The 23,159-nt window shown below is 41.9% G+C and overlaps 1 protein-coding gene across 2 annotated transcripts in view; it reads right to left on the bottom strand.

Annotated features, from left to right (window-relative positions):
• Positions 1-23,159, bottom strand: part of ST8SIA2 (ST8 alpha-N-acetyl-neuraminide alpha-2,8-sialyltransferase 2) — a 93,036-nt gene that overhangs the window by 10,401 nt on the left and 59,476 nt on the right. For both annotated transcript variants that reach the window (XM_036736390.1, XM_036736391.1), the window contains 3 exons: positions 22,407-22,535; positions 16,964-17,221; positions 4,729-5,022 (listed from right to left, as the gene is read on the bottom strand). In XM_036736390.1, the coding sequence (XP_036592285.1) occupies positions 4,729-5,022; positions 16,964-17,221; positions 22,407-22,535 (681 nt within the window). The remainder of the gene's footprint in view (positions 1-4,728; positions 5,023-16,963; positions 17,222-22,406; positions 22,536-23,159) is intronic.

Raw genomic sequence — 23,159 nt, 5'->3', positions numbered from 1 at the left:
AAATTTATGCTATTAATTAATTTTCCCTAGATTAATTCCTATAAATACTCTTGACTAGGTTTGGAGGAGGCACATATGTATATATGAAACAGAATTGACTAAATTGCCACCAAACTGATGAAAGGGTTGAGTGGTCTTTTATGAATTGCTGGCCACAATCTTAACTGCTGCTTTCCTTCACTTTCTGAAGTATCCCAGGTCCCATAAACATGCTTGTGCCTTTTCAGTGTGGTATAGTGGAGAAACCACTAAACTAACAGCTAGGAGGTAAGGGTTTACCAATGAAATCCTAGACAAGTCACTCAACCCTTGTGAGCTCCCAGTGAGCCCAGCTGTAAAAACGGAGAGGTTGGAAGAGGTCATCTCTAAGGTTTCTTTCAGCTTAGAAATAATCTGCATTATTGGTATGGCGAGTCAATGGCTGTATTTATCTAATTTAGCTGAAGACTACTATCAGTACTGGGCTGTAAGTCTTCTAGACTGGGCCAATGTCCACCCTTATCATTATCTTCATCATAGAATCTAGTCCCATACCTGGGGCCTCTTGGGCAGTTAGTTGTTAAATATAATTCAAAATTCATAAGGAACAAGAAAATACTAGCTCTTCAAGGAAACGGGCTCCAGGAGCATCTCAGGGAGGGAAGTAAGCACCATAGCTACGTCCAGTTTCTTTATAAAGTATTTTAATAGTTACTGGACTCCCCATAGAGAAACTATGAAGCACAGTTAGGTCCTAGAGATACCCAGACTAGAGCAAATCAGTTGAATTCCAGATCTAACATTTCCCTAAGAGTCTCAATACAAATGTTTCACCACACAGTTCCCTGATTTTGAGAGAGAGCACTAGGATAAGAAGTCAAGTAGTCAGTTAAAAGATATAGAAATGCCTTGAAGAGCAGGCACCACCAACCTGATCTGTGATCTTGTTCTCTTTTTCTTTTTTCTTTTTCTGAAGGGAGTGCCTTGACCTTAGCAGGAGCTCATGGACCTGGCTGCTGGCCAGTGGGTTTCTGCACCAGGCTGATAAGCCACAGGGACTCATTGGGAACACCTTTTCTTAAATACTTTATTTAGTATCTCTTCTGCCCTGGCTGCGGATGTCTGTACAAAGGGGACAGGGTCTTAAAGAAATCAGTGGGGCATCCAGGAGCCATTAATTAGGCATCAATTTACATCAGTTCCCTCACTCTAGTGGGTTGGGAAGCAAGAGAACTGGAGGGGCTGAATAGGTCAGTGTGCAGCTTTTCTGGCTGAGGGGGCTATTCTCTCTGTGGGTTACAACCTTCTCCATTGCCGTAATTGAATTAGATCTATTCGGTACCAGCTGCTGACTCTCCTGTTTCCCACTTCTCGCTGCCATAGTCAATTACCTCTGTGACTCATTTGTGGAACTCTTTCCCCCCGTTTCTCACCTCACTTGCCAACAGCCTGGCCCTCTGCATTCTAACACTCGGCAGGGAGGGCAAGCCAGCTGCTCTCCCATGTTACCTTAGTCCACATGGAGGAAGCCAGCCCAATCTGCCTGGAAGCTCCCTGGCCTCTGCCATGGTAGGCCTTAGCTCCTGCCAGCACGTTGTCTGGGGATTCACTCAAAGGGCTGTCAGTTCAGGCTCTTTCTTTGAACTCTCAATTCTCCTTTTAAGGTACTACTTGACTAATCAGCTTAGTTGCCCATGACTGGAGCAGGAATGATGACAGAATGACATATATCAATGTGATTCTCTCAACATAAAGATGGGAGCCTAGCTATCACTCTTGGAAGCCACACAAATGTCTGTCAGTAGATCAGATGTCACCAAGAGAAACACAAGGCACATCAGGAATGCTCTTCTGTCTTCGAGACAATCACAACTGTTTCCAACCAGCATCTTCCTCTCTCCCTTATGGTTTGCTGAAGGCTTCTAGCTTATGATATGGGTACCGGACATAACTCTCATCCAAAGTCATCATCTCAGGAGCTTTAGCACATCCCCATGGTGCCTGTTTGGTTTCTAAGGGAGTAATGATGAACTTCTCAAACATAGGGTCATAGAACTTCAGAGCTGGAAGGCATCGTCATGGCCACCAGGTCCAATGTCCACCTGGACAAGGATGCCTTCTGTTATGAACCTGATATTTGACCATCTAGCTTTCACTTGAAGACTTTTAAGGAGAGGGAACCTATTCCCTTTGGGATAGCTCTGATTGTTAAGAATTTTTCCCCCTCATCCACAAATCTAAATCTGCTCTTTGCAACTGCTAACCTCTGTTCCTAGTTCTGCTCTTTGCAGCCAAGTAGAAAATGTTCAATCATCTTCCATATGGTAGCCCTTCAAATACTTGAATACAGCTACCATAACTCTTCTTTTTAACCAGTTGAAACATCCTGAATTCCTTCAGCTAATCTCATTAATTGAACTCAAGGCCTTTGACCATTTTAGTTACCTTGAGCTGGGGTGCTCTCCAGCTTCTGAATGTCTTTCCTAGTCTGTGGCATCCAGAAATAAGCATGCTACTCCAGAGGTGGTCTAAGCAGGACAGCATACAGTGGAATGACCTTTTTCCTACTCTTGAAAGCATGTGCTTTCCTACTTCCACATTACATTATTGATTTATACTGGGCTTTCATTTCACTAAAACCCTTAGGTGTTTTTTCCCCCCAGCTGAATTTTTGTCTGTCTATGACTCTACTATTTTGTTCTTCTGAAATAGAGTTTTTGAGCCCCAGTGTATGAAGGGGTTACAAGCGAATTCTATCCATCTCTACAGATAGGATATAAGGCATAGAATCATGCTGCTCATTGGCATTCTGCTGTTGCCTCATTATACCATCCACAAATCTTATGGCTCAACTGAGGGAAAAAGTTGTGTTCACTGGTTAAGCCCCAGAATTCCTTCTCCTCTCTTTGTTCAAATCTGAGACCTATTTTCTCCCAAGTGGAATGTAAGCTATCTGAGAGAACGGATTGTTTTGTTATTGTCTCTGTATCCCCAGCACCTAGCACATTGCATGGCATATAGTAGGTACTTAATAAATGCTTGCATTTCATTGTAGCCTGATGCAGCTAGGTTCTCAATCAGTGCACCCTTCTGGGAGTTTCTAGCATAGAAAGATGCCACAATCTCAGGATTAGCAGCCTATTTGTTTAAAGGGCTTATTATAGGAGCTTAGAGCAATTTTGACAGATGAAAGTAAGTCAATTACAGCTAGAAATAACTCTGCCTTCCCATGGTCCTTTGCCCCCTGCCTGGTTTCCTTTCAAGAGTGTTTTTCCTCTTTACCTGCAGGCTACTCTTCTTTCTCGCTAATCCTTTCTGACCCATAACAAGACATTTAAGTTAAGTTTCCTCCCAGGGGGAAGGATTATTATAAAATACACGAAGCTTAAAAACTGTCCTTTTGGGTCGGACTTAGTAAACTAACTGTTCTGTCCCTAACGGCAGCCCAATGAGGGTTTTGAGAGAGGGCATTGTCGTCTTCTTTGTTATTAACATCAGATATTTGGGGACGGACCTCAGACTTCCTTAGTCACTATTAATAACTTATTAGATAACTGTCATGATTGAAACTTTTCTTGAATTTATTTACTTATCCTACACAGAGGGGCAGTGGGAGGTAGTGGACAGAATACCAGACTTGGAATCAGGAAGACTTGGGTGAAAATTCTGCCTTAGATATTTATTAGCTGTGTGACCCTGGCTAAGTCAGTTAACATTGTTCAGCCTCTGTTTCCTTATCCATAAAATGGGAAAAAAAATAATAGCTTCTACCTCACAGGGTTATTGTGGGGATCACATGAAATACTTTATGTAATTCCTTTTTCAAATCCTAAAGTATTATATAAATGTGAATCACAGTTGTTATTTCTTGTAGGATGGATGCTACAGGTTCACTAGCTCCTGAAAGGAAGTATTCCGGGTCTAGGTCATCAGTGATGTTCTATAACTCATCATCATGAGAGAACTGAGGGAATCTGAGAGTTTCCCTTTGACTAGGCATATAAATTCCTTTTCATTATGAACCCAAATGAAGGGCTTTAGAAAAATATTTTTGGGCAAGCAAGGGGGCCACAATAGACTACCTGGTCTTACTTTCTTTTTAGGCCTCCTAGGGTTCTTGATCTTCCATTTATTCTAAAGGGCAACAGGGCCCAGGAACTAAGCACATGCTATGAAGATGGGGAATGTGGAATATTCACTTTTTAATTCTGGGTCTCTCCATCGAGACTGCCCTAGATGGCGCGATATGCCAGTGTAAGTGCCAGGCTGATGGATGCCACATTACATTAAGGGGTAGAGAGAATCAGCAGACTGTGATGTGAATGCTGTGTGAACGTCAACTTATTTGGCTAGGGCTGGTGAAGAACCAACAGATGGTGGTGATTTATTATCACCACTGACTCAGGATGGATGAGGGTCAGGGGAGCACTGTGGAGCTTCTAGTTATCCCCTACAGCCTTTTCTCAATTCACTGATGTACTCACTTTCCCAGGAAGAGAGACAGCCCCCAAAACGAAGATCATCACTAATGACTTAATCTAAAGGTCTCAGCATTTTCCTTTATGTTATCTAATTAAAGAATTTCCTGTCTCTCTTTTCAGAGATGACACCTTGTGGGCAAGAAAACCCAGTTTGATTACTAGTAGCCCAACTTGCAAAAGGCTCCATATGGTAATAAAAAGGCCATATGCCCAGACTACATCTTTGTCAACTGCATCATCTCTTAGCCTCAGGGAGAGTCACTCTTACCCTCGGACAGCATGTAGCAGGCGCAATGAAGGGTAGGCTGTGCGCACATTGACGTGGTGCTTCAGAATGAGCTCATTCACCCATTCTACCCTCTCCTTGCCACCCTTGGCCATGAAAGCTGGAATCCACAGGATGCTGCCATTGAGGCTGTGCAGGCGTTGAAGAAGTTTTTCCCTCCAGGTCTCATTGACCAAGTCCTCGAAGGCCCTCTGGATGACAGAAGGGTTCATGGTCACCAGGTCAGTCTTCACCCCCACATCCTGAGCATACTCCTGGACAGGTGCCAGGTTGCACCTGAAAGAAGAAAAATGAGCATAACACCTTCTGGAAAGTGGTAAGACCTCTCTATAATTTTCCCTTTTCTTCCTCCTTACCTATTTTAGTGTCTGTTACATAGCAAACACTCAATAATTGCTTTTTCCTATATTTATTCATTCATTCTCTCTATTTAATAGTCATCCATTCAACATACATTTATTAAGTGCCTACTATGAGTATAGTACTAAGTGAAAGAATATTTGGGAAGATAAATGAGGTCCCTGACCTCAAGTTTTCACTCTAGAAGGGAAAGATGATAGGTACACAGATAAATATACAAATTAGAATACAAAAGCACATGAGGAGTATACAGCACTATGAGATTACAGGAGAAAGAAATAATTTCCAGCACCAATCAAATGACACTTCTATCCCAATTCCACAACTGAATTAAAAAAACCACTTATCAAGGGCTTTCTCTGTGCCAGACTGCCTACTCAGTGGTATTTAGGTTAGCATTCAGAGGACATTTCACAATAGTACCGGTCAACTTTCTAGGGTTGCCTGCCCCAGGCTCTAGGCCCAGTAAGTACACTATAGGGATATCTACCAATCTTTTGTACTATAGGTTTGTACCTAGCTATTCACATTTATTCCTCTCTCTTATTTCCTCCACTTTTAGCCAGGTTCCTATCAATCAGGAAAGGGTTATTATTCAACAAGTATCTGATTAGTGAGTAGCCATGGCTAAAGGGTATTATTTACCACTCTCAATTGGCATTAGGGCTTTATAGTTGTCAATGGAAAAGTTCTTCTGGAAAAAGAAAACTGTTAGGGAAATTAGAATATGTATTTATTGATTAGAGATGTGAAAAGTTATTTTTTTAAAATGGAAAAATCCATTTCTGTGATCTTTCTCCTCCCTCTCTTATCCCCCACTCCCATGACTGTAAGATAATTGAAGAGAAATTATAAAAGAATTTTTTTCTCTGCTATCTTTCTTAGGACTTTACATCTCTTAGATAATAGGGACTAAAATCAATCAGTCTGTGGACATTTATTGAGTGCTTCTGTGTCAGGCACTGTGTGAAGTGCTGGAGATATGAAGAAAGGTGAAGATATGTTCCCTGCTCTAAAGGAGCTCCCATTCTAATGGGGTAATTGATATGTAAACAACCATGTACAAATAAGATATGTTATGGGGAACATTAGAGGTAATCTTAGAGGGAAGGAATTAACAGTGGGAGAGACCATGAAGGGTCTCCTGCAGAAGGTGGGATGCCAGGGAAATGAAGAAGAGGCAGAGCACTCCAGGCAGGGGAGACAGCTAAAGAAAAAATAGGAAACATGGAGCATCTTATACAAGGAACAGCAAGGAGGTCAGTGTTGCTGGGTCATAAAGTACAAGGAAGGAAGTATAAGAATGGAAAGGCAAGGTTGTGAAGAGCTTTAAAACAGATCAAATAGATCCGATGTTCTGAGGTTCTGAATGCCATCTATGACACCGAGAGTTCTCATCAGGTATACCAGGGTTTCACTGGTTTAGTGCATATGTACATATAAGATGTACTGGGCTTCCAAGTGCCTCCTGGGACCCGTAAGCCTGGGGCTGATTCTAGGACCCCTAAATCTTCTAGAGTATGACAGCGCTTTGGGGACAGTTCTAGGGCCCTACTCCAGTGTAAACTTTCTCATTGTCCATTGTGACTAGATTTCAGGTCTCTTTTGGAGTGTTGATGATGGGGGAGATCCTACACTTGCCTGACTCTGAAGACAATCCAATTTATCAAAAACTAATCCCTTGGTGGGTTGGGGAGAGAAAAAAGGATATATCTGATATAGGCTTCTTCTTCATCAATATCAAACTAGGACCTTTATGGGAAGACAAGAAGGACTCTTGATTTTGCTTGGGGAACTTCTTCCACTAGTGCAGATCCCTAACCTTAGGTAGTAGATAGGGAGCTCTTGGGAGTTGCCAAAGGGACACTGAGGCTACGTTAGCTGCCCAGAACCACACAATTATAAAATGTCAGAGGCAAGATTCGAACCCATGTCTTTCTGACATTTGTTTCACTAAGCCAGCCTGCTTCTTCACTATATATGCTGGGAGAAATGCTGCCCCCTCCGTTTTTTTTTAAACTCGGACGTTCACCTTCCTTATTTGTTGGAGATGAAGCTATTTAGGATCTTCATTAAAAATGTATATTTTTTGCATGTAACTGGGGAAAAATAAAACACTAAATAAGAAAAAAGAACACATGTTCTTGAGTATGTGTATGTGTGTGTGCGTGTTTGTGTGTGTAAAACCAAGACATACATAGAGTGGAAAAGAGAGAAGAAGCGTGTTGAGATAATTAAGAGTGTATTTACATGTGTTAGGAATAACCTTCTAGGGTATGAGTCTTTAGAACTTTTGTTGTATTTTTTGATGAAAGGAATGGACATGCCCATTTGGATCCATTCTTGACTCATTGTGGATCTATTGGGGAATAATTGGTTGGCATGAACTTTTGTATGGTGGATTTTTATGGGAGGAGACATTCTGTATTGGCTTTAAAAGGAAAGTTTCATTGCAGACAGCCTTTCGCCCCCTTTTTATTGCCTTTTCCTTATTTGGAAGAAACAAGAGAGTATCAGAATTAAGAGAAGACCTGGGCCTTTTGGGGAGGAGATCTCTTCAGCTTAGAAACTGCAAATGGAAATTACCCCAGTGGAAGCTGTATGTGCCCTTCTCCATGTGGCTGAGAGGGCAGTCCCTCAACTCTTGCCTCCTGGATAAAAATGGAGAGAATATCATGGACAATGTTGAATTCTTAGGCAGTTCAACCCCCAAAGCCAGCCTTCTAACAAAAGAAGGGGTGGGAGTTCCTGGGAAGTAAGCATATGGCTACCCCCTGGAAGATGGAAGATCAGCAAGGGACCAAAACCATGACTTAGATGAAGTCTTTTGAAAAAGACTTGAATTGCTAACACTGTGAGTTATTCGCAGAGTGTAGGTGAAATGGGAATTGGGCTCACTTCTATAGTACCCTCAAGTTCATTTCTTTCTGGGGCAATCTAAGCCCCCAGGATAGTACCATAAAGCTGGATTCCTGTATAGGCCCCTGGGATGAAGAGGGATTTACCAGAATGTTGTGGGAATTGTTTTCCCAGGAACCCCAAGTTCATTTCCCCCCTGAGGAGAATCTAAACCACAGGGTGGTGCTATGAGTCTGAAAAATTGAGGAGCCCTGGGGAATGGTTTGACTCACTGTAGAGAGATGATTGTATTGATTTTTCAAATGGGCTACTATGGGTCTTTTATGTGTTTCTTGCATTTTCTGTTGGGGGGAATAAAGTCTGTCCTGTACTTGATATATGCATTGTTACCTTGAGTGCTTGTATGGGAGCTGGGAGACTTTTTTCTGATATTTGGTGGAGCCCTAGACAGGAGTTACATTTGAAGAATTTCTCATATTAACTCTGGGTGGAGTCATATGAGCAAAAGAGTGATTATTTTGGGTCTACCTCTAAGAATGAAACTAGTCCATATAAATCAAAAGCCTGGGGGTGGGGATGAGGGGGCTAGGATCACAGGTTATATAAGCATATGTAAACCCTAGGTTGGATTCATCTTTGGTAAGCGGGAATTTGCCCAGTGAGTCCTTTGTGTTGGAAAGAGGCAAGTAGTTCTATAGAAATCATGTGGATGTGTGTCTGTATTGAAACTTTGATTTCTGATAATTCGGAAATTGTATCCCTATAGAGCTTAATGCTTATCATAATTCCAAGAAGAATTATAATTAGAAAGGGTACACACTACAAATGTGAGAACATTGTCATTCTTTGTTATTCAGAATGATGAAATGATAGCCACTTACCCCCATGGAATGAGAGGGATTTTTTTTTTTTGGTCTCATTTCATACTTTGGATACAGTAACATCATTCCCTCATTCATCACACCCAAGGTGATGAGAGGATAAGATAAGTAGTATCCAGATTTGCATTTTCAGCCCTGGTCTTTCTCCTGAGGTTCATTCTTATATTATCAACTGTCTTCAGGACATTTCTCCCTGGTTGTCCCGCTGGCATGTCCAGCTTAACTTGGTCCAAAAGGAATTTATTCATTTCCTGTTAAATCTGCTTGTCTTTCGAATTTTACATGCTTTTGTCAGTGGTGCTGTCACCTGTCCAGACTCACATTCAAAATCCTGGAGTTCTAGTTGATTCTTCTCTTTTTCTTACTTCTCATATCCAGTTACGAAATTTTGTTGGTTTTGGTGGTCAAAATGTCTCCCATCTTCCTCCTCTTCTCAATTCCCACTGCTATTTCCTATTCCAGTCTCTCATACCACCCACCTGAACTATCACCATAGCCTTTTAATGGCTCTGTCCACTTACACTCTTCCCCTCTAGTCTTTCCCTCAAAATGTCTCCATATTCACTTTCCTTAATAACATATTTAACCATTTTTGCTGAAAACTCTTTAATACTCCCTCCTGCCCACCAAGTGAAGCTCAAACCCTTCTGCTTGGCATTCAAGGTCTTCTACTTCCTCCCATTTCAGCCTGTTCTTACACTGCTACCCTCTGTGTGATTCGACAAAAAACCATCTTCAGTCTCTTGCTGTTTCATATATATACACGCACACACACACATGTGTATATATAGTATGTGCTTTCTTGCCTCTGTCCTTTTGGTTTTATTTTCACTCATGACTTGGAATACCCCCAACACACACTCCTACCCCCTTCCTATTCCATTTATAGGTTTACAGGATCATAGCTTTAGAGCTGAAAGGATTTTAGGGGTCTTCTAGGGCGCACACATCCCACACCCCCTGACTTTACAAAGGAGGAAACTGAGAGCCAGAAGGTTTAAATAACTTGGCCAAGGTCACACAAATAGTGGCAAAGCCGACATTGGAACCCAGATCTTTTGATTCCAAATCTAGCGCTCTTTCCCTCCTAAACCATGTGGCCTAAATGAATGGAATTCACTTCAACAGATATTTTATTAAGTGTCCACTGAGCTAGAGATTGGGGGGTATACAAAGCCTAGATGAAAAATGATAATAACAACAGAAATAACTAGTATTTATACAGTGCTTTAGGGCTTGCAAAGGACAAATATTTTGTCTGAGATAAATTAAAAAAAATTACACCTGCCCTCCCTGGGGCTTATAGTCTACTGTAGAACTGAAAGTAAATGGGAATATATACATAGATACCCACACACATACACACACAAACATGATATATACCCTGTAAACGGGCAGTCACCTCCGAGAGAAGGCAGTAATGATGATTATGATAATATAATAGCTAACATTTTCATGGGACTTACTATGTGCCAGGCACTGTGCTAAGTGCTTTCTAATTATTGTCTCCATGTTTTGTACCTCTCTTATGCCAATGACTGCTTTTATTCTTGTACATGCCATATCCCCATACTGGGGAAGCTAGGTGGTACTGTGGATAGAGTGCCAGGCTTGGAGTCAGGAAGACCTGAGTTCAAATTTGGCTTTAGATCTGTACTAGTCACTTAGCCCTTTTTGTCTCAGTTTCCATATCTGTAAAATGGTCTGGAGGAAGAAATGGCAAACCACTCCAGTGTTTTTGCCATGAAAACCCCAAATGGGGTCATGAAGAATCAGATGTGAGCGAAAATGACTGAATAACAAATATCCCGCTACTAATTTGGTAAGGTCCATCAGAGTAGGGACGTTATTTTATTTTACCTAGTTGGTAACTATTACTATACTCTCCATACAGTAAGCATTTAATAGTTGCTTACTGAATTGAATTCAATTGAGCTGAAGAAGGAAAAGGAGTGTAGGCACCAATTTATGTGGGGTTTATGCTTTGAGCTTGCTTGGAGCCACTGACCTTCTCAAACTTCCAAGGGTTTATTTTCAGGCTCAGTCAAATATATCCAATTAAGGGATCATTTCTTACATAAGGCATCTGATATTAGCCACTGGCCTCCCTTTACTGTGACCACTATGATCTGACTCTCAGAGTAATAGGTGTTTCTCTGAACTGAAAACTGAGTAGGAGAACTGTTAAGCTTTTTTGGAAGGAAATATGTCCATAGTCCCAAAATCCAAAGGGTATGCTTTGGAGTCTGGAGAAGCTTCTGTTCTTCAGGAATGCAGAAGGAGAGTAGAACAAAAAGCAGAGATTGGCCATCAGCTACAAGAAGCCTGAGGTTTCAGGATCACTGGCTTTGACCTTGCCTTCTGCCCGTCAGGGTAGAGAAAATGGAAATTAGGAGAGGCAGAAGAGGTGGCCGCAGCTCCGTTGATTCCGGAAGGCTTCATTCATATGGAGTTGCTATAGGGTCAGATGGTGGAGGCATTATGGTCTAGTAGAAAGAGCACTTGAATAGAAAAACTCGGTTCCAGGCCCACTTCTGCAACTGACTAGTTGAGTGATGCTGTGAAAGTCACTCAGCCTCCTTGGGTCTCAGGTTCTTTCCAATAAAACAAGGGAGTTGCAGTAGATGCTACCTAAGATCTCTTACAGCTAAAAATCTATGATCTTATGAACATAGATTCTGTGATCCTGACAAGATCAACCTGTTGAACACGTGTGATACCACCGAGCATATATGCCAAGGAGGTCAATAATGGAAAGGTCCCATGTATACCTAAATAACTATAGTCTCACTTTCTACGTTGGCAATAATCTGGAAACAGAGGTCTTTCACATTGATTGGGGAAGGCAGAATGAAATACAGCGTAAGAATGTACAAAATTAGAATTGTACCAAAAGGAATGACAAATTTGAGGAACTGAGGGAAATATGTGAAGACTTATATGAACTGATGCACAGTGAAGCAATCAGAACCAGAAGATAAACAATGACTGCATTAATAATAATGAAGACAAAACCAAAAGATAATGGAATGTGGTTCAAATGCAATGATCCATCTTGGGTCCTGGAGACTGAAATTAGAAGAAACTCAATTTCTTTCAGTAGAAAGGCAGTGAACCAGGGGTGTGAAATGATACATATCTGCCTGTCAGTTGCTTTATCAATAGATTTGCTTATCTTTTTTTAATTGTAAGGGTGGATAATATGGGTGATATTTCTATGAAATGAATGTAGTATAAAAATAAAAATGCATTAATAAAATATTTAAAAAAGAATATTAAAAACACGCAAATCTGGGGATGACTTATGACTGAATGAGATGGGACTACACCTATAATTTCTCTACCAATGCAGGTTAGTACCTGTTTGCAACTTAATCTTAGAGAATTGTTGCAATGGGATGGGGGGGATGGCAGAGGTGAAGGAGGAAGTGGGTGGGATGGGAGGACTGAAACATTAAATGACTTGCCTAGGATAATAGTCATTATATCTGAGAGGCAGGTCTTAAATCCAGACTCATTTTCTCTGCCTTATACCACTCAGTTTCTCATGATTATTTTAAATAGCTAGGTGGCACAGTGGAGAGAGCACTGGACCTGGATTCTGAAAGACCCTCTGACCTTTCTTGATTTTGTTCCTGTCTTTATCTTACCCACCTATTATATAGTTGGCCCATATCCTGCATAGGACTACTCCCACTACTGACTTCCCTGGTTTCCTTTAAGTCCTAACTAAAATCCCACCTTCTACAGGAAGCCTTCCTTAACCTCTATTAATTCCAGTGCCTTTCCTCTGTTATTTTTTTTTACCATTCCTTTTTTTTTCAGAGGGGGGAAGGCAGGGCAATTGGGGTTAAGTGACTAGCCCAAGGTCACACAGTACTCTGTTAATTATTTCCTATTTATCCTGTATATAGCTTGCTTTGTATATATTTATTAGTATGTTGTCTCCCTCATCAGATAATAAGCTCCTTCAGGGCAGGGACTGTCTTTTGACTCATTGTGTATCCCCAGAGCTTAGCACAGTACCTGGCACATAGAAAGTACTTAATAAATGCCTATTGATTGAAGATGGTATGGGCATGGGGAAAAGGGAAGGCCAACAAGAACCAGTTGAGAACAGTATTAATACCCAGCACAGTGTTTTGCCCATAGTATATGCTTAATAAATAGCAAGTGGGTGGAGAATCAGCCACCTGTGGGCTCTTATATGGTGGTCTCATTCTTGACACAGAGCACCAAAGAGCTCAAAGGTGAACTTTTCTCTCTGCCAACTCTCTGCCTCCCAGTAAGGTCTCCAGTGATATTGGGATTGGGAGGGATCAGAATAGTTCTGAAGGAAGAGCAGGGGCCTGACAGAAAATTCAGAATTAAGGTTCTGGCTCTGACCTTTGCTGACTGTGTGACTCTAGCCAAACTATCTTAGACCCCTGAACCCCAGTCTCCTCATCTGTAAAATGGGGATACCAGTACCCTCTTTACAATCTCACAGAGATGTTGGGAGGAAATTGCTTTGTAAACAGTGAATTGCTAAGTAAACCAGAGAGGCTATCCAGATCATTTGTTCATGCTTCTCTACTAGAGTAGGATTTTGATCTATTAAGTGCCTCCATTTAGGGGGCAAAGGAATGAGGGGAATGAAGCAATGCAAAATGATCCACCCAACCCTGCTGGTTGGGAGATCTGCTTAGCCTTTTTAAATCAAAGGGCAGAAGTCATACAATTGTCATTCCTGGTTTTCACATGTGTCTCTTTCAATGGCTGGGATGTCTCCGCAATAGAATTGCAAATCTCTGAGCACACACATAAGTCAGCCCTGGATACACACAAATCCATGGGCACCTGCTAGGCATGGACTTTAAAGATAAAAGGATGGCTTTCTCTTTGAGCAGTGCACTGGTATCTGGAGTCCTTTCCTCTCTAAGTACCTATACACACACACACACACACACACACACACACACACACATTATTCCCTAAGAATATATTTGTATCATAGTACCTTTAGACGCTATCGCCTATATCTTCTAATTCTTCTGTCATACAGTCTCTCCTGAATATGCTCCATCGTGTGAGCACTATACAATGTTAATAATCAATAGATATTAAAAAGAAATTATGTCTGAATGTGGGAACTAGAAATATAGTGCGTATAAACATACTGCAGTCTCTATGTATCAAAGTTAGTGACAGCTTTCCCCTAGACTTTAGATTTCCTGACTCTTTCTTTCCCGGATTCTTATCACTAGACCACACTGCCTTTCATATGCATGTACATGGATAAAGAATAGTGAGACCATGGGCGACCTGGAAAGGGGACTAATCTTGACCGGGGTTTGCAATTTGGGTGCAAGCCTTATTGAGCATCATATAATGTTAATACTTGTGAAATATTAAAATGAAATGATGTGTGTGTGTGTGTGTGTGTGTGTGTGTGTGTGTGTGAAGTGGAACTATGATGTCCACACATGCACCACCGTCTTTGTGTTCCATGGGAACTATGGCCAGACAGTTGTTTATCGCATCTGACTATACCGGATGAGGTGTTGGGTAGTACGAGGAACGCTGGACCACTATCCGAAGATGTGGGTTTGAATCCTGCCAATTACTAACAAGTCATTTCTCCTTTCTGAACTTCAGTTTCCTTCTCTGAAAAAACAAGGATGATAATAGCTATACTTTGTAAATCTAAACGTGCCATGTGAAAGTAATACTATTATTGTTGACAGCATCCTAGCTCTAGCGTTAGAAAGGATCTTAAGAGCTTCCTGGTCTAGCCCTTTATTTTATGCTGAGAAAAATGAGGCCTAGAGAGGTCCAGTGACTTGTCCAATAACACATGGCTAGTAAATGGTGGATCTAGGATTCAAACTCGGGGAACTCTGACTCCCAAACCAGCATTCTTCCTATTATGTCATCCTTGGCTCATCTGCTATTTCAATGCTAATTTTTATTCTGTTTCTCTCCATTTTAATTTAGCTCAATCAATCAATCAGCATTTATTAAGTGCCTACTCTGTGCCTTCTCTGTACCAGGCCCTGGACATATGATGATGAAAATGAAATAGTCCCTCTTCTCTATTGCAGGAGATGTATGTGCAAACGAAAACGTAAAATCTGTGCAGAATAAAGATCAGGTGATTTTGGGAGGGAGGAAACCAGGAGGTGGGGGGATCAGGAAAGGTGTTGGGTAGAAGGGGATGCTTTGAGCAGAGTTTTGAAGAGAACAAGGGATTCTAAGACACGATTGGGGGTGGGGTGGTGGTAGTGGTGGTGAGAAGGGTGTGCATTCCAAGAGTGAGGGACAGTCAGTGTAGAGGAGTGAGGATGGAGATGTAAGGAGGAGCAGGAAGGTCATTTTGGTTGGACTGGGAAGGGCATAATATAAAGGAAGTCTAGAAAGCTAGGATAGAATCAGGTCGTTTTGAAAGCCTTTAAATGGCAAGGAGAGGAGTTTATATTTGCTCCTAGAGTCGATAGGGGGTCCAGTAGAATTTATAGAGCAGGGGATCGACATAAATTTTAGTAAAATCACTATGGCAGCTATGTGGAATTGACATAACTCAATTTATTAGAAATCTTAAATCCCTCCTTTTATTCTCCTAGCTTTCTGCCATTTTCTGCTGGGCGCTCTGCAAGATATATCAAATTGTGATCAAGAGAACATTGATTTTAATTGCCATAAAATGCGAGCTCTTAGAGTTCAGTGACTTTGTTTTGAGTTTTGTTTATACCTCTCTAGTACCTGGCATGGGCTTTTAAGAAAAGCTTGCGAGCAGCCAGGTGACACAGTAGATAGAACACTGGATCTGGAGTCAGAAGACTTGAGTTCAAATCTAGCCTCAGACTAGTTGTGTGACCCTAGGGAAGACCCTGTCTCTCTCAGTTCTCCAATCTCTAAAAACGGGGATGAGAATAGCACTTACCTCCTAGCGTTATTGGGAGAATCAAATGAGATAATATTTGTAAAGCAGTTAGCACGGTGCCTGGCACATAGTAAATGCTATATAGATGCTCATTCCCTTCTTTTCCCCAGTGTCGTGTCTTTTTAAATTATTTCTTATTTATCCTGTGTATAGTTTGCACATATTTGTCTGCTTATTAGATTATGAGTTCCTTGAGGGTAAGGACTGACTTTTGCCTCTTTTTGTATCTTCCATGCACCGCACAGTGCCTGGCACATAAAAGGTACTTAGTAAATATTTACTGACTGGCTGATGGAGTCAAAATCTTTATTCTTAATTTTGTCCAAGTAAGTAAACTGAGGGGTATCATGTTATATGGAAAAAAAAACCTCCATTAAAACTTGGAGCTACAGCACCTGATCCCAGCTCTACCATTACTGTGTGACCTTAGCTAAGTCATTTATGTTCCCTGGGCCTTGGTTTCTTCATCTGTAAAACAAAGGGGTTGAATTAGTGGACCTCCAAGTCTCATTCTAGTTCTAAATCTACAATTCTATGATCTTAGGCAGAAGAGAAAGGGCCAGCCTAAAAATCAAGAGGAACTGGGTTGAAACCCGTCTTTCAGTGTTCTCCAGGGTGTGTGACCATGGGTAAGTCATTTAACATCTCAGTTCTCTATGTAACTCTCTAAGACTATTAGATTAAAAAAAAAAACCTAAATCGTCACTAGCACAGGGATTTTCACACCATGAGCTCCCTATACCAAAGAAATCACGGATTCTGGCACAAATGTAGCTGCTGCAAATAATATAGAGTCCACTGCATTTTATATCATTCCAATGCTTTGAAATCCTTAAGTGCTCTATCCCCCAAGAGGACAGCCTCAACTTTCTCATCTGTAAAATGAGGAGGTTGGGCTTGCTGGGCTTTATGTTTCCTTTAAACCCTAACTCTATGATCCCACGATCTACTCTCTATTTGTCTTGTATGTACATAGATGTTGGCTCCCCTATTAGAATGGAACTTCCCTGAGGGCAGGGACACCACGGTTCAGCCCTCTTTCATACCCCCAGTGTCCCAGTGCAGGCCCTAGCACTTAGAAAGTGCTTGACATGGCGACAGATGGACTGACTAGACCAAAAGTCCTGTTATTGCTTCTACTCATCTGACATCTCTCAGTCTATCTCTCAGGCCAGCTTCAAGTGTGAGCCATTACCTTATGACAAAGCTGTGAGTGTCTATCTCCTGCCCACAGCCACTGTTCAGCAGAATCCCGGAGTTGCCCACGATGGCACAGGTCCTGAAGTGTTTGTTCTTCAGGGGAGACGTTCTGGGCAGGAGTTCATACAGGTTCTGTGACACATTCATGGTGCTAGCTCGGTCAAAGATGTAGTGGATGATGTCTCCAGGCTTCAGGGTCCCCTTGAGCACTGATATGTCCTTTTCGGCATCCAGGAACTTCAAGATTTGCTTCCTGGAAAAACAGAGCCACAAATGTAAGTGACAGGAAAGGATCTCCTTCCTTCATCCTGCCTCCCTAATGTAGCCCCCTCTCTTGCCAACTGTTCTCTCAGTGCTGCATTTTCTCTTCCTTCCCACCTTCTCCCCCCATTATGCACCTGCCCCTTCTATGTCTGATAACCAGCCACTCTTCAGCAAACAAGGTAAACAGCTGCATGCCAACCCCCTAAAGGTAATCTTGGCTAATGGGTTTGGGGCAGAGGTTTGTCTACCTGTGGCAGGTGTGCTAAAGATGACCCAAGGACCAATTTTCTTTGGCGGGTGGGCTGGCTGCCACAGCTGAGCCCTTACCCTGACACCTGCAGCAGATGTGACAGCTGCCACCTGCCGAGAGAGTGGGTGACTCACATTTGCTTCTCCAATCTGGACAGGAAGCTGCCAAGTCAGTGTGCCCCTCTATCACGCTAGAATTGATTAGGTTGGAACCTTGGCACACCACTCTTAAAAAAAAGATGGCAGATCGTTGAGTAATCCTAGACTGGGGCATCCTTGACAAAGAGCGACACTGGGTAGGGTCCTGATTATAAGAATAGGAAGTCAGAGTTCAATTCTTCCTTGCCTTCTAATTAGCATGTATCTTATATTTTATCCCAGTCCCTTCAGTGATGAACTGGAGGGGGGACATTGACTGGACAGCTTCCTCTCCAGGTTGGGGAGGAAAGAGTGTGTTGCTAACCCTTGTGTCTACCTCAGACGGCAACTGATCAACTTTCTCAATGGCCTGTGGAGGCATCTTGTACTTTTTTTGAAAATTTCAAGGACTTGCCATCGGAGGAAACTGCACAGTCAACTCTCACAGGTTGTTTAATGCATCTCTCTCTTCTACAATATTTCAGCAGTGTTTATAAATAGATACACTTGGTTCATGGTCAAGAGGGGCTAAGCATTGTTTTTATTGTTTGGAGAAATTCTCCTCCTTGTTTTGCCCTAGGACTCTATAAAACTAAGGGGCTGGATTGGATGACCTCTAGGTCTCTTCCATATCTGAAGTCCATGAGGTTCGACAGATGTCCAATGACTATTAACTAGGTTCTGGGTTGTCTGTGATTCTATTCCACTCAAAAGTCATTTTTAAGGCACCTACTATGTAGAAGGTCATGTGGTATAGGTGCTGGGGATAGAAAGACAGAATGAAAAATGGTGGTAGCTCTCAAGAATATATTTACTAGGGGGATACAACATGTACAAAATGATTTGAAGATGGAGAAAACACTAATAATTAGGAGGATGAGGAAAGGCTTCCTGTAGGAGGTGGCACCCAGAATGAACCTTGAAGGAAACTTAGGATTATAAGTATAGGTGAGGAATACAGGAGAAGGAATGCATTTTAGGCATAAGGGACATGCTGTGCAAAGGTTGGGGGTGGGAGATAGCATGCTGAATTTGGAAATAGAAAGTAGGCCAATCTGGCTAGAAAGTAATATGACCCTTAGCTTTAGGGAAAAGATAGAACCTTCTACCTGGTTGGTTCCTCTTAGGATAATGAAATCATATTTTTGAGACTTAACCTTGAAGGATCCAGCAAAGAAACCTTTCCAATATAATAGAGCATGAGCAGAAAAGAATTATTTGTATTAGAGATTGGCTATGTGAAATGGCCTAAGTTCACATAGGAGCAGTGAGGTGGCACAGTAAAGAGGGCCTGAAGTCAGCAAGACCTGAGTTCAAATCCTGCCTCAGACACTTCCTAGCTATGTGCAAATCACTTAGCCTTGGTTTGCCTCAGTTTTCTAATATGTAGAATGGGGACAATAGGAGCAGCTATGGCCCAGGGTGGTTTTGAGGATCAAATGAAATAATGTTTTTAAAAGTGCTTAGAGCAAAGCACCTGGAACATGATAGGTTGTACATAAATGTTAGCTGTTGTTAAGTTTACTCAGGAGAAGCTGAATGCCTTTGAGGCAAATGAAAGGAGCAAAAAATGAGAGCTCACTTCATTATAAGATCTCTAAGCACCCTGCGGATATAAACGACTAACCAATATTGTCAGCCAAATTTTTTATTAAAATTTTTTATTAAACTTTTTTACTTTAATTTTTCAAGAATCAGTGAATTTGTTTGTGGAGATTCTTCCTTTCTTGATGAAGGCTGTAATCCCTTCATGCCTTAGTAGAAGAGTTCATGAATTGATATGGTTGGGAAAGTTCATCACCTGGTGGGCAGCTTTCTGGTGATGAGCCTTTCCAAGCCTAGCTGGCCTGACCCTTAGATGACAGATGTACATTCTATCACTAGACTCAAGCTTGATGCCTTGCCCAGCTTGGTGGGATCTGCCAGAATTCATGTGCTGCTGCCATCGTCCTTGAGAAACCAGGGTCACCTCCATGCCCCAAGGAAGCATCGGAGTTAGGACTGCAGAAAGACGAAAACAGCACTTGGCCACGAGACAGAGGCTCGGGTGGAAATCTTGCCTCTGTAATTCACCAGTTTTGTGACTTTGGGCAAGTCACTTAACCTCTATGTGACTCATTTTTCTCATCTGTAAAATTAGAGAGTTAGGCTAAATGGCCTGTGAGTCTCTTGCAGTTCTAAATCTGTGATCCTATGATCTCTGTTATGCAGGTAGGAAAAATGATGCCCGAGAGGCATAAAGCTTTCAGTTGACCCTGGATTCTTGCAGGCCAGGCCACCGGGAGCCCTGATATTTAGTAGGGCAGGGGATGCCTGGAAGGGATACTACCCCCTCTCCTCTTCCATTGATTCTATTTCTTAATTAATGAAGTAGAGCTTTCTCTAACACACAGAGAAATCTTGCACTTAATAATTTGTACTCCTTGATGGAAAATGGAATCATTGTTGTTATTTACTGGGGCTTACCGAGGATTATGTAACTCAACTAACTCACTAATTTGTTTGGGAAATGGCTAAGAACCTTGCAATTACCAACCCCAAAGTATTTAAAAGCAGAGAGAACCCCTAGAAAGCCCACAAATAAAGACTTTTATAAGTGAATTAATTTCTAATTAATTACTAGAAATTACTATCAATTATTAAACATTATTTCAAATAACTTGAAGAATCTTTTCTTATGAATAATTTCAATGACTAATTGCCTGGATTTGAAAGGATTTGTCCCTCCCCTTGGGTGAAGGCAAATCGTTCATACTGAGGGATCCTCTGGGCTCACAGTCAAGAGCCCTGAGATGGGAAGGGCCAAGCTCCTTGACAACTAATTCATCATGGTCCCCTAGGGTCTGACTCCCTTCTCAGGCTCACACACCCCAATCTCAGGACCATAAGCTGGAGTACCTCCTCTGCTTTGTGCCTTCAGTGAAGCGATCAGATTTCTTTGGCAGTTGATAAAGGGGAATAAACTAAAGGGAGGAAACCCAGATGAGGCTGAGCTGGCAAGAAGAGGTACAATTTCACTCACAGTTGGTCTTAATGACAACACACTGCCTCTTATTAAAGGGATCAGTAATATGGGCCTGCAGCTGTCAGGAAGCCATAGCTGGGGAATGCAGAACCAAGGACCTTGCAGGAAGAGATGTTGAAAGGGAAGGTAGGTGGTAGAGAGGGAAATCTACTTCTTCTGATGATTTTTTTGGCTGCTCATTTCTGCTTCTGCTCCCACTCTACATACTCTCTGGAGATCACATACTTCTAGAATTTGCTCTTCTCTTTCTATCCAAGATCTCTTTATCCTGGAAACTTGAAACCCAAGGCATGGATAGTAGGACCATTACCTTTCCCTCGTACCTTCCTACAATCTCATTTTCTACTTCAACTCTAGTTTAGTGGCCATACCCCAGGGCCCTTGCTAGACAAAATTGTAAGCTGGGTACAGTTTTTCATAGCGTCCCCAGATTCCATGTTTGCTACCCTCTTCTACTTTCTGTAGTGTCAATTCACTTAAATAAATTATTAAGTACTATTACATTCAAGGTGCCATACTAGGTACTGGGAGTATGAAGGTAGATACTACACTGACCCAGCTCTCAAAGGACTTACAGCTGAATGATGCTAGGCCTGTTCTCATGCCCACACACTCTTCTTTCTCCTTCTGCAAACCTGTGATTAGATTCTTTATTCTTAGGAACAAGTAAATGACTACTAAAGACATAAAGCCCCTCTCTAAGGGGGCTCTGCATCACAATAGTGGTCAAAGGCTTAAAGGATAATAATAATATTAATAGCTAAAATTTATGTAACAGTTTCCTTTTTGTCCTTTCAAAAACCCTCAAAGTTGGGTGCTATCATTATCCCTATTTTACATATGAGGAAATTATTAAGTAACTTACCCAGGGTCACACAGATAGCATCTTGAGACCAGATTTGAACTCAGGTCTTCCTGACTCCAAGGCCTGCACGCTATCCGCAGCACTACCTATTTACCTCCAGCATTAAAAAGTAGAATTTCAGGCAACAGCCAGTAGGAGAGGGAGGATTTGGGGAGGGTTCGTGACTCCCAGTGAGAACTTAGGGGCAGGTACGGGGCCCGTCCAGTGATCCTGTATACATGCCACAGAGGCAATGCTTACTTCATCTATGGGTAAGGATGGATAGATCCAGAGAAATCCAGTGATGGCCTTGGATGAGTTTAAGATGGAGACTTTCCCTGGACAGCTTTTATAATAAAGACATTTATGTTGAAACCAATGGCAGATTTGCAACAGCTGTGGTTCACACCTCAGCCTCAAATTTGGTGAATCTCCTTGGTTTTTTAGAAACTATGAAAACATCATACACCAGAAATTGAGCACAACGGCAATATGGATATACTCAAGAAAGTAGCAGGCTGGCCAAATGGACCTGTGTGATCAGAGCAGCAGCAGTCCCTTGATTGGCCTAACTTGGGGGTCACTTGCAATGCCCCAAGATAAGTGGACACTCTTTCTCCTTGCCCCTCCCATGTTGCCCCCCCACCCCATGACTCACTTCTTGGAACCTTGAACCCTTCTGACAGCCCACTCTCTTCTTCTGCCTCCTGGTTCTTCTATGGTGTCATATACCTGCTGGGCTGCTAGGCTATTGAGATTTATATTTCTGACTGATCACTTACAGATGAAGCCTGCCTCAGCAGGAGGTAAACATTTTATTTCTATCTTGACTTCTTTCGATGATAAAGAGAGGCAATTTGCCAGCTTGTGCTGAAGAGGGCCAAATCTGTCTCTTGTCCTATAGGTAATTACCAATACCTGATCTTCAAAGACAGGGTCTGGTTGTGTCTCCATGTGGTTGGGGCTGGCTTAATGTTGTGTTTTGCACTTTCATTACTTCTGTCAACAACAGCTGGAGACGAAGAGCCATTTATTACAACTTCAACTCTGGGGAGGAAAAAAAACACACACCACAAACCAGAAAAAAAGAGACAGGATCTGTTAGCATGCTGATGACATCTCTAATAGTTTTGTTTTTGCTCTGGCATGAATGTAAACTTCAGAAAAGCAAAATTGCAGCGATTACCTGGAAGGATGGAAGCCTATGGGTCTTTTACGATGTATACATTATCTGTCCCCTGCACCCACTCCCTTTGCTTTCCCTCAGGTACAAACCAAGCACACTCCTTGCTGGTAAAGCTCCCATCTACATTGGTGGCAAGTGTTGGCCACAAAGAGGGCCCCCTTACTCCCTACTCCTTTGCCCTCAGTGAAACTTAGCAGTCACTAGTGGAGCTGGGTACCTCTGTGATTCAAATTTCAGGAAGAAAAACACATAAGCCAGATACTTTAATTCTTAATGAATTGCAGTGCCATTTATTTAGAACTGGAGGTTCTAACCCTCTCTGACACTTAGAGGTCCAACCCTCTAATTTTACAGAGGAAAAAATAGAGGAACAGAGGTGACATAATTTACCCAAGGTCTTATGATAAAACGCGGCAGAATCTCACAATTATACCTAGTTCTTCTCACTCCAAATCTAACACTCTTTCCACCACATCTGACTACCC

The sequence above is a fragment of the Trichosurus vulpecula genome, chromosome 8 (genome assembly GCF_011100635.1).
Source record: "Trichosurus vulpecula isolate mTriVul1 chromosome 8, mTriVul1.pri, whole genome shotgun sequence".
Taxonomy (NCBI): Eukaryota; Metazoa; Chordata; class Mammalia; order Diprotodontia; family Phalangeridae; genus Trichosurus; species Trichosurus vulpecula.
The sequence above is the reverse complement of the archived record's forward strand: the minus strand, read 5'-3'. Positions and strand labels throughout refer to the sequence as shown.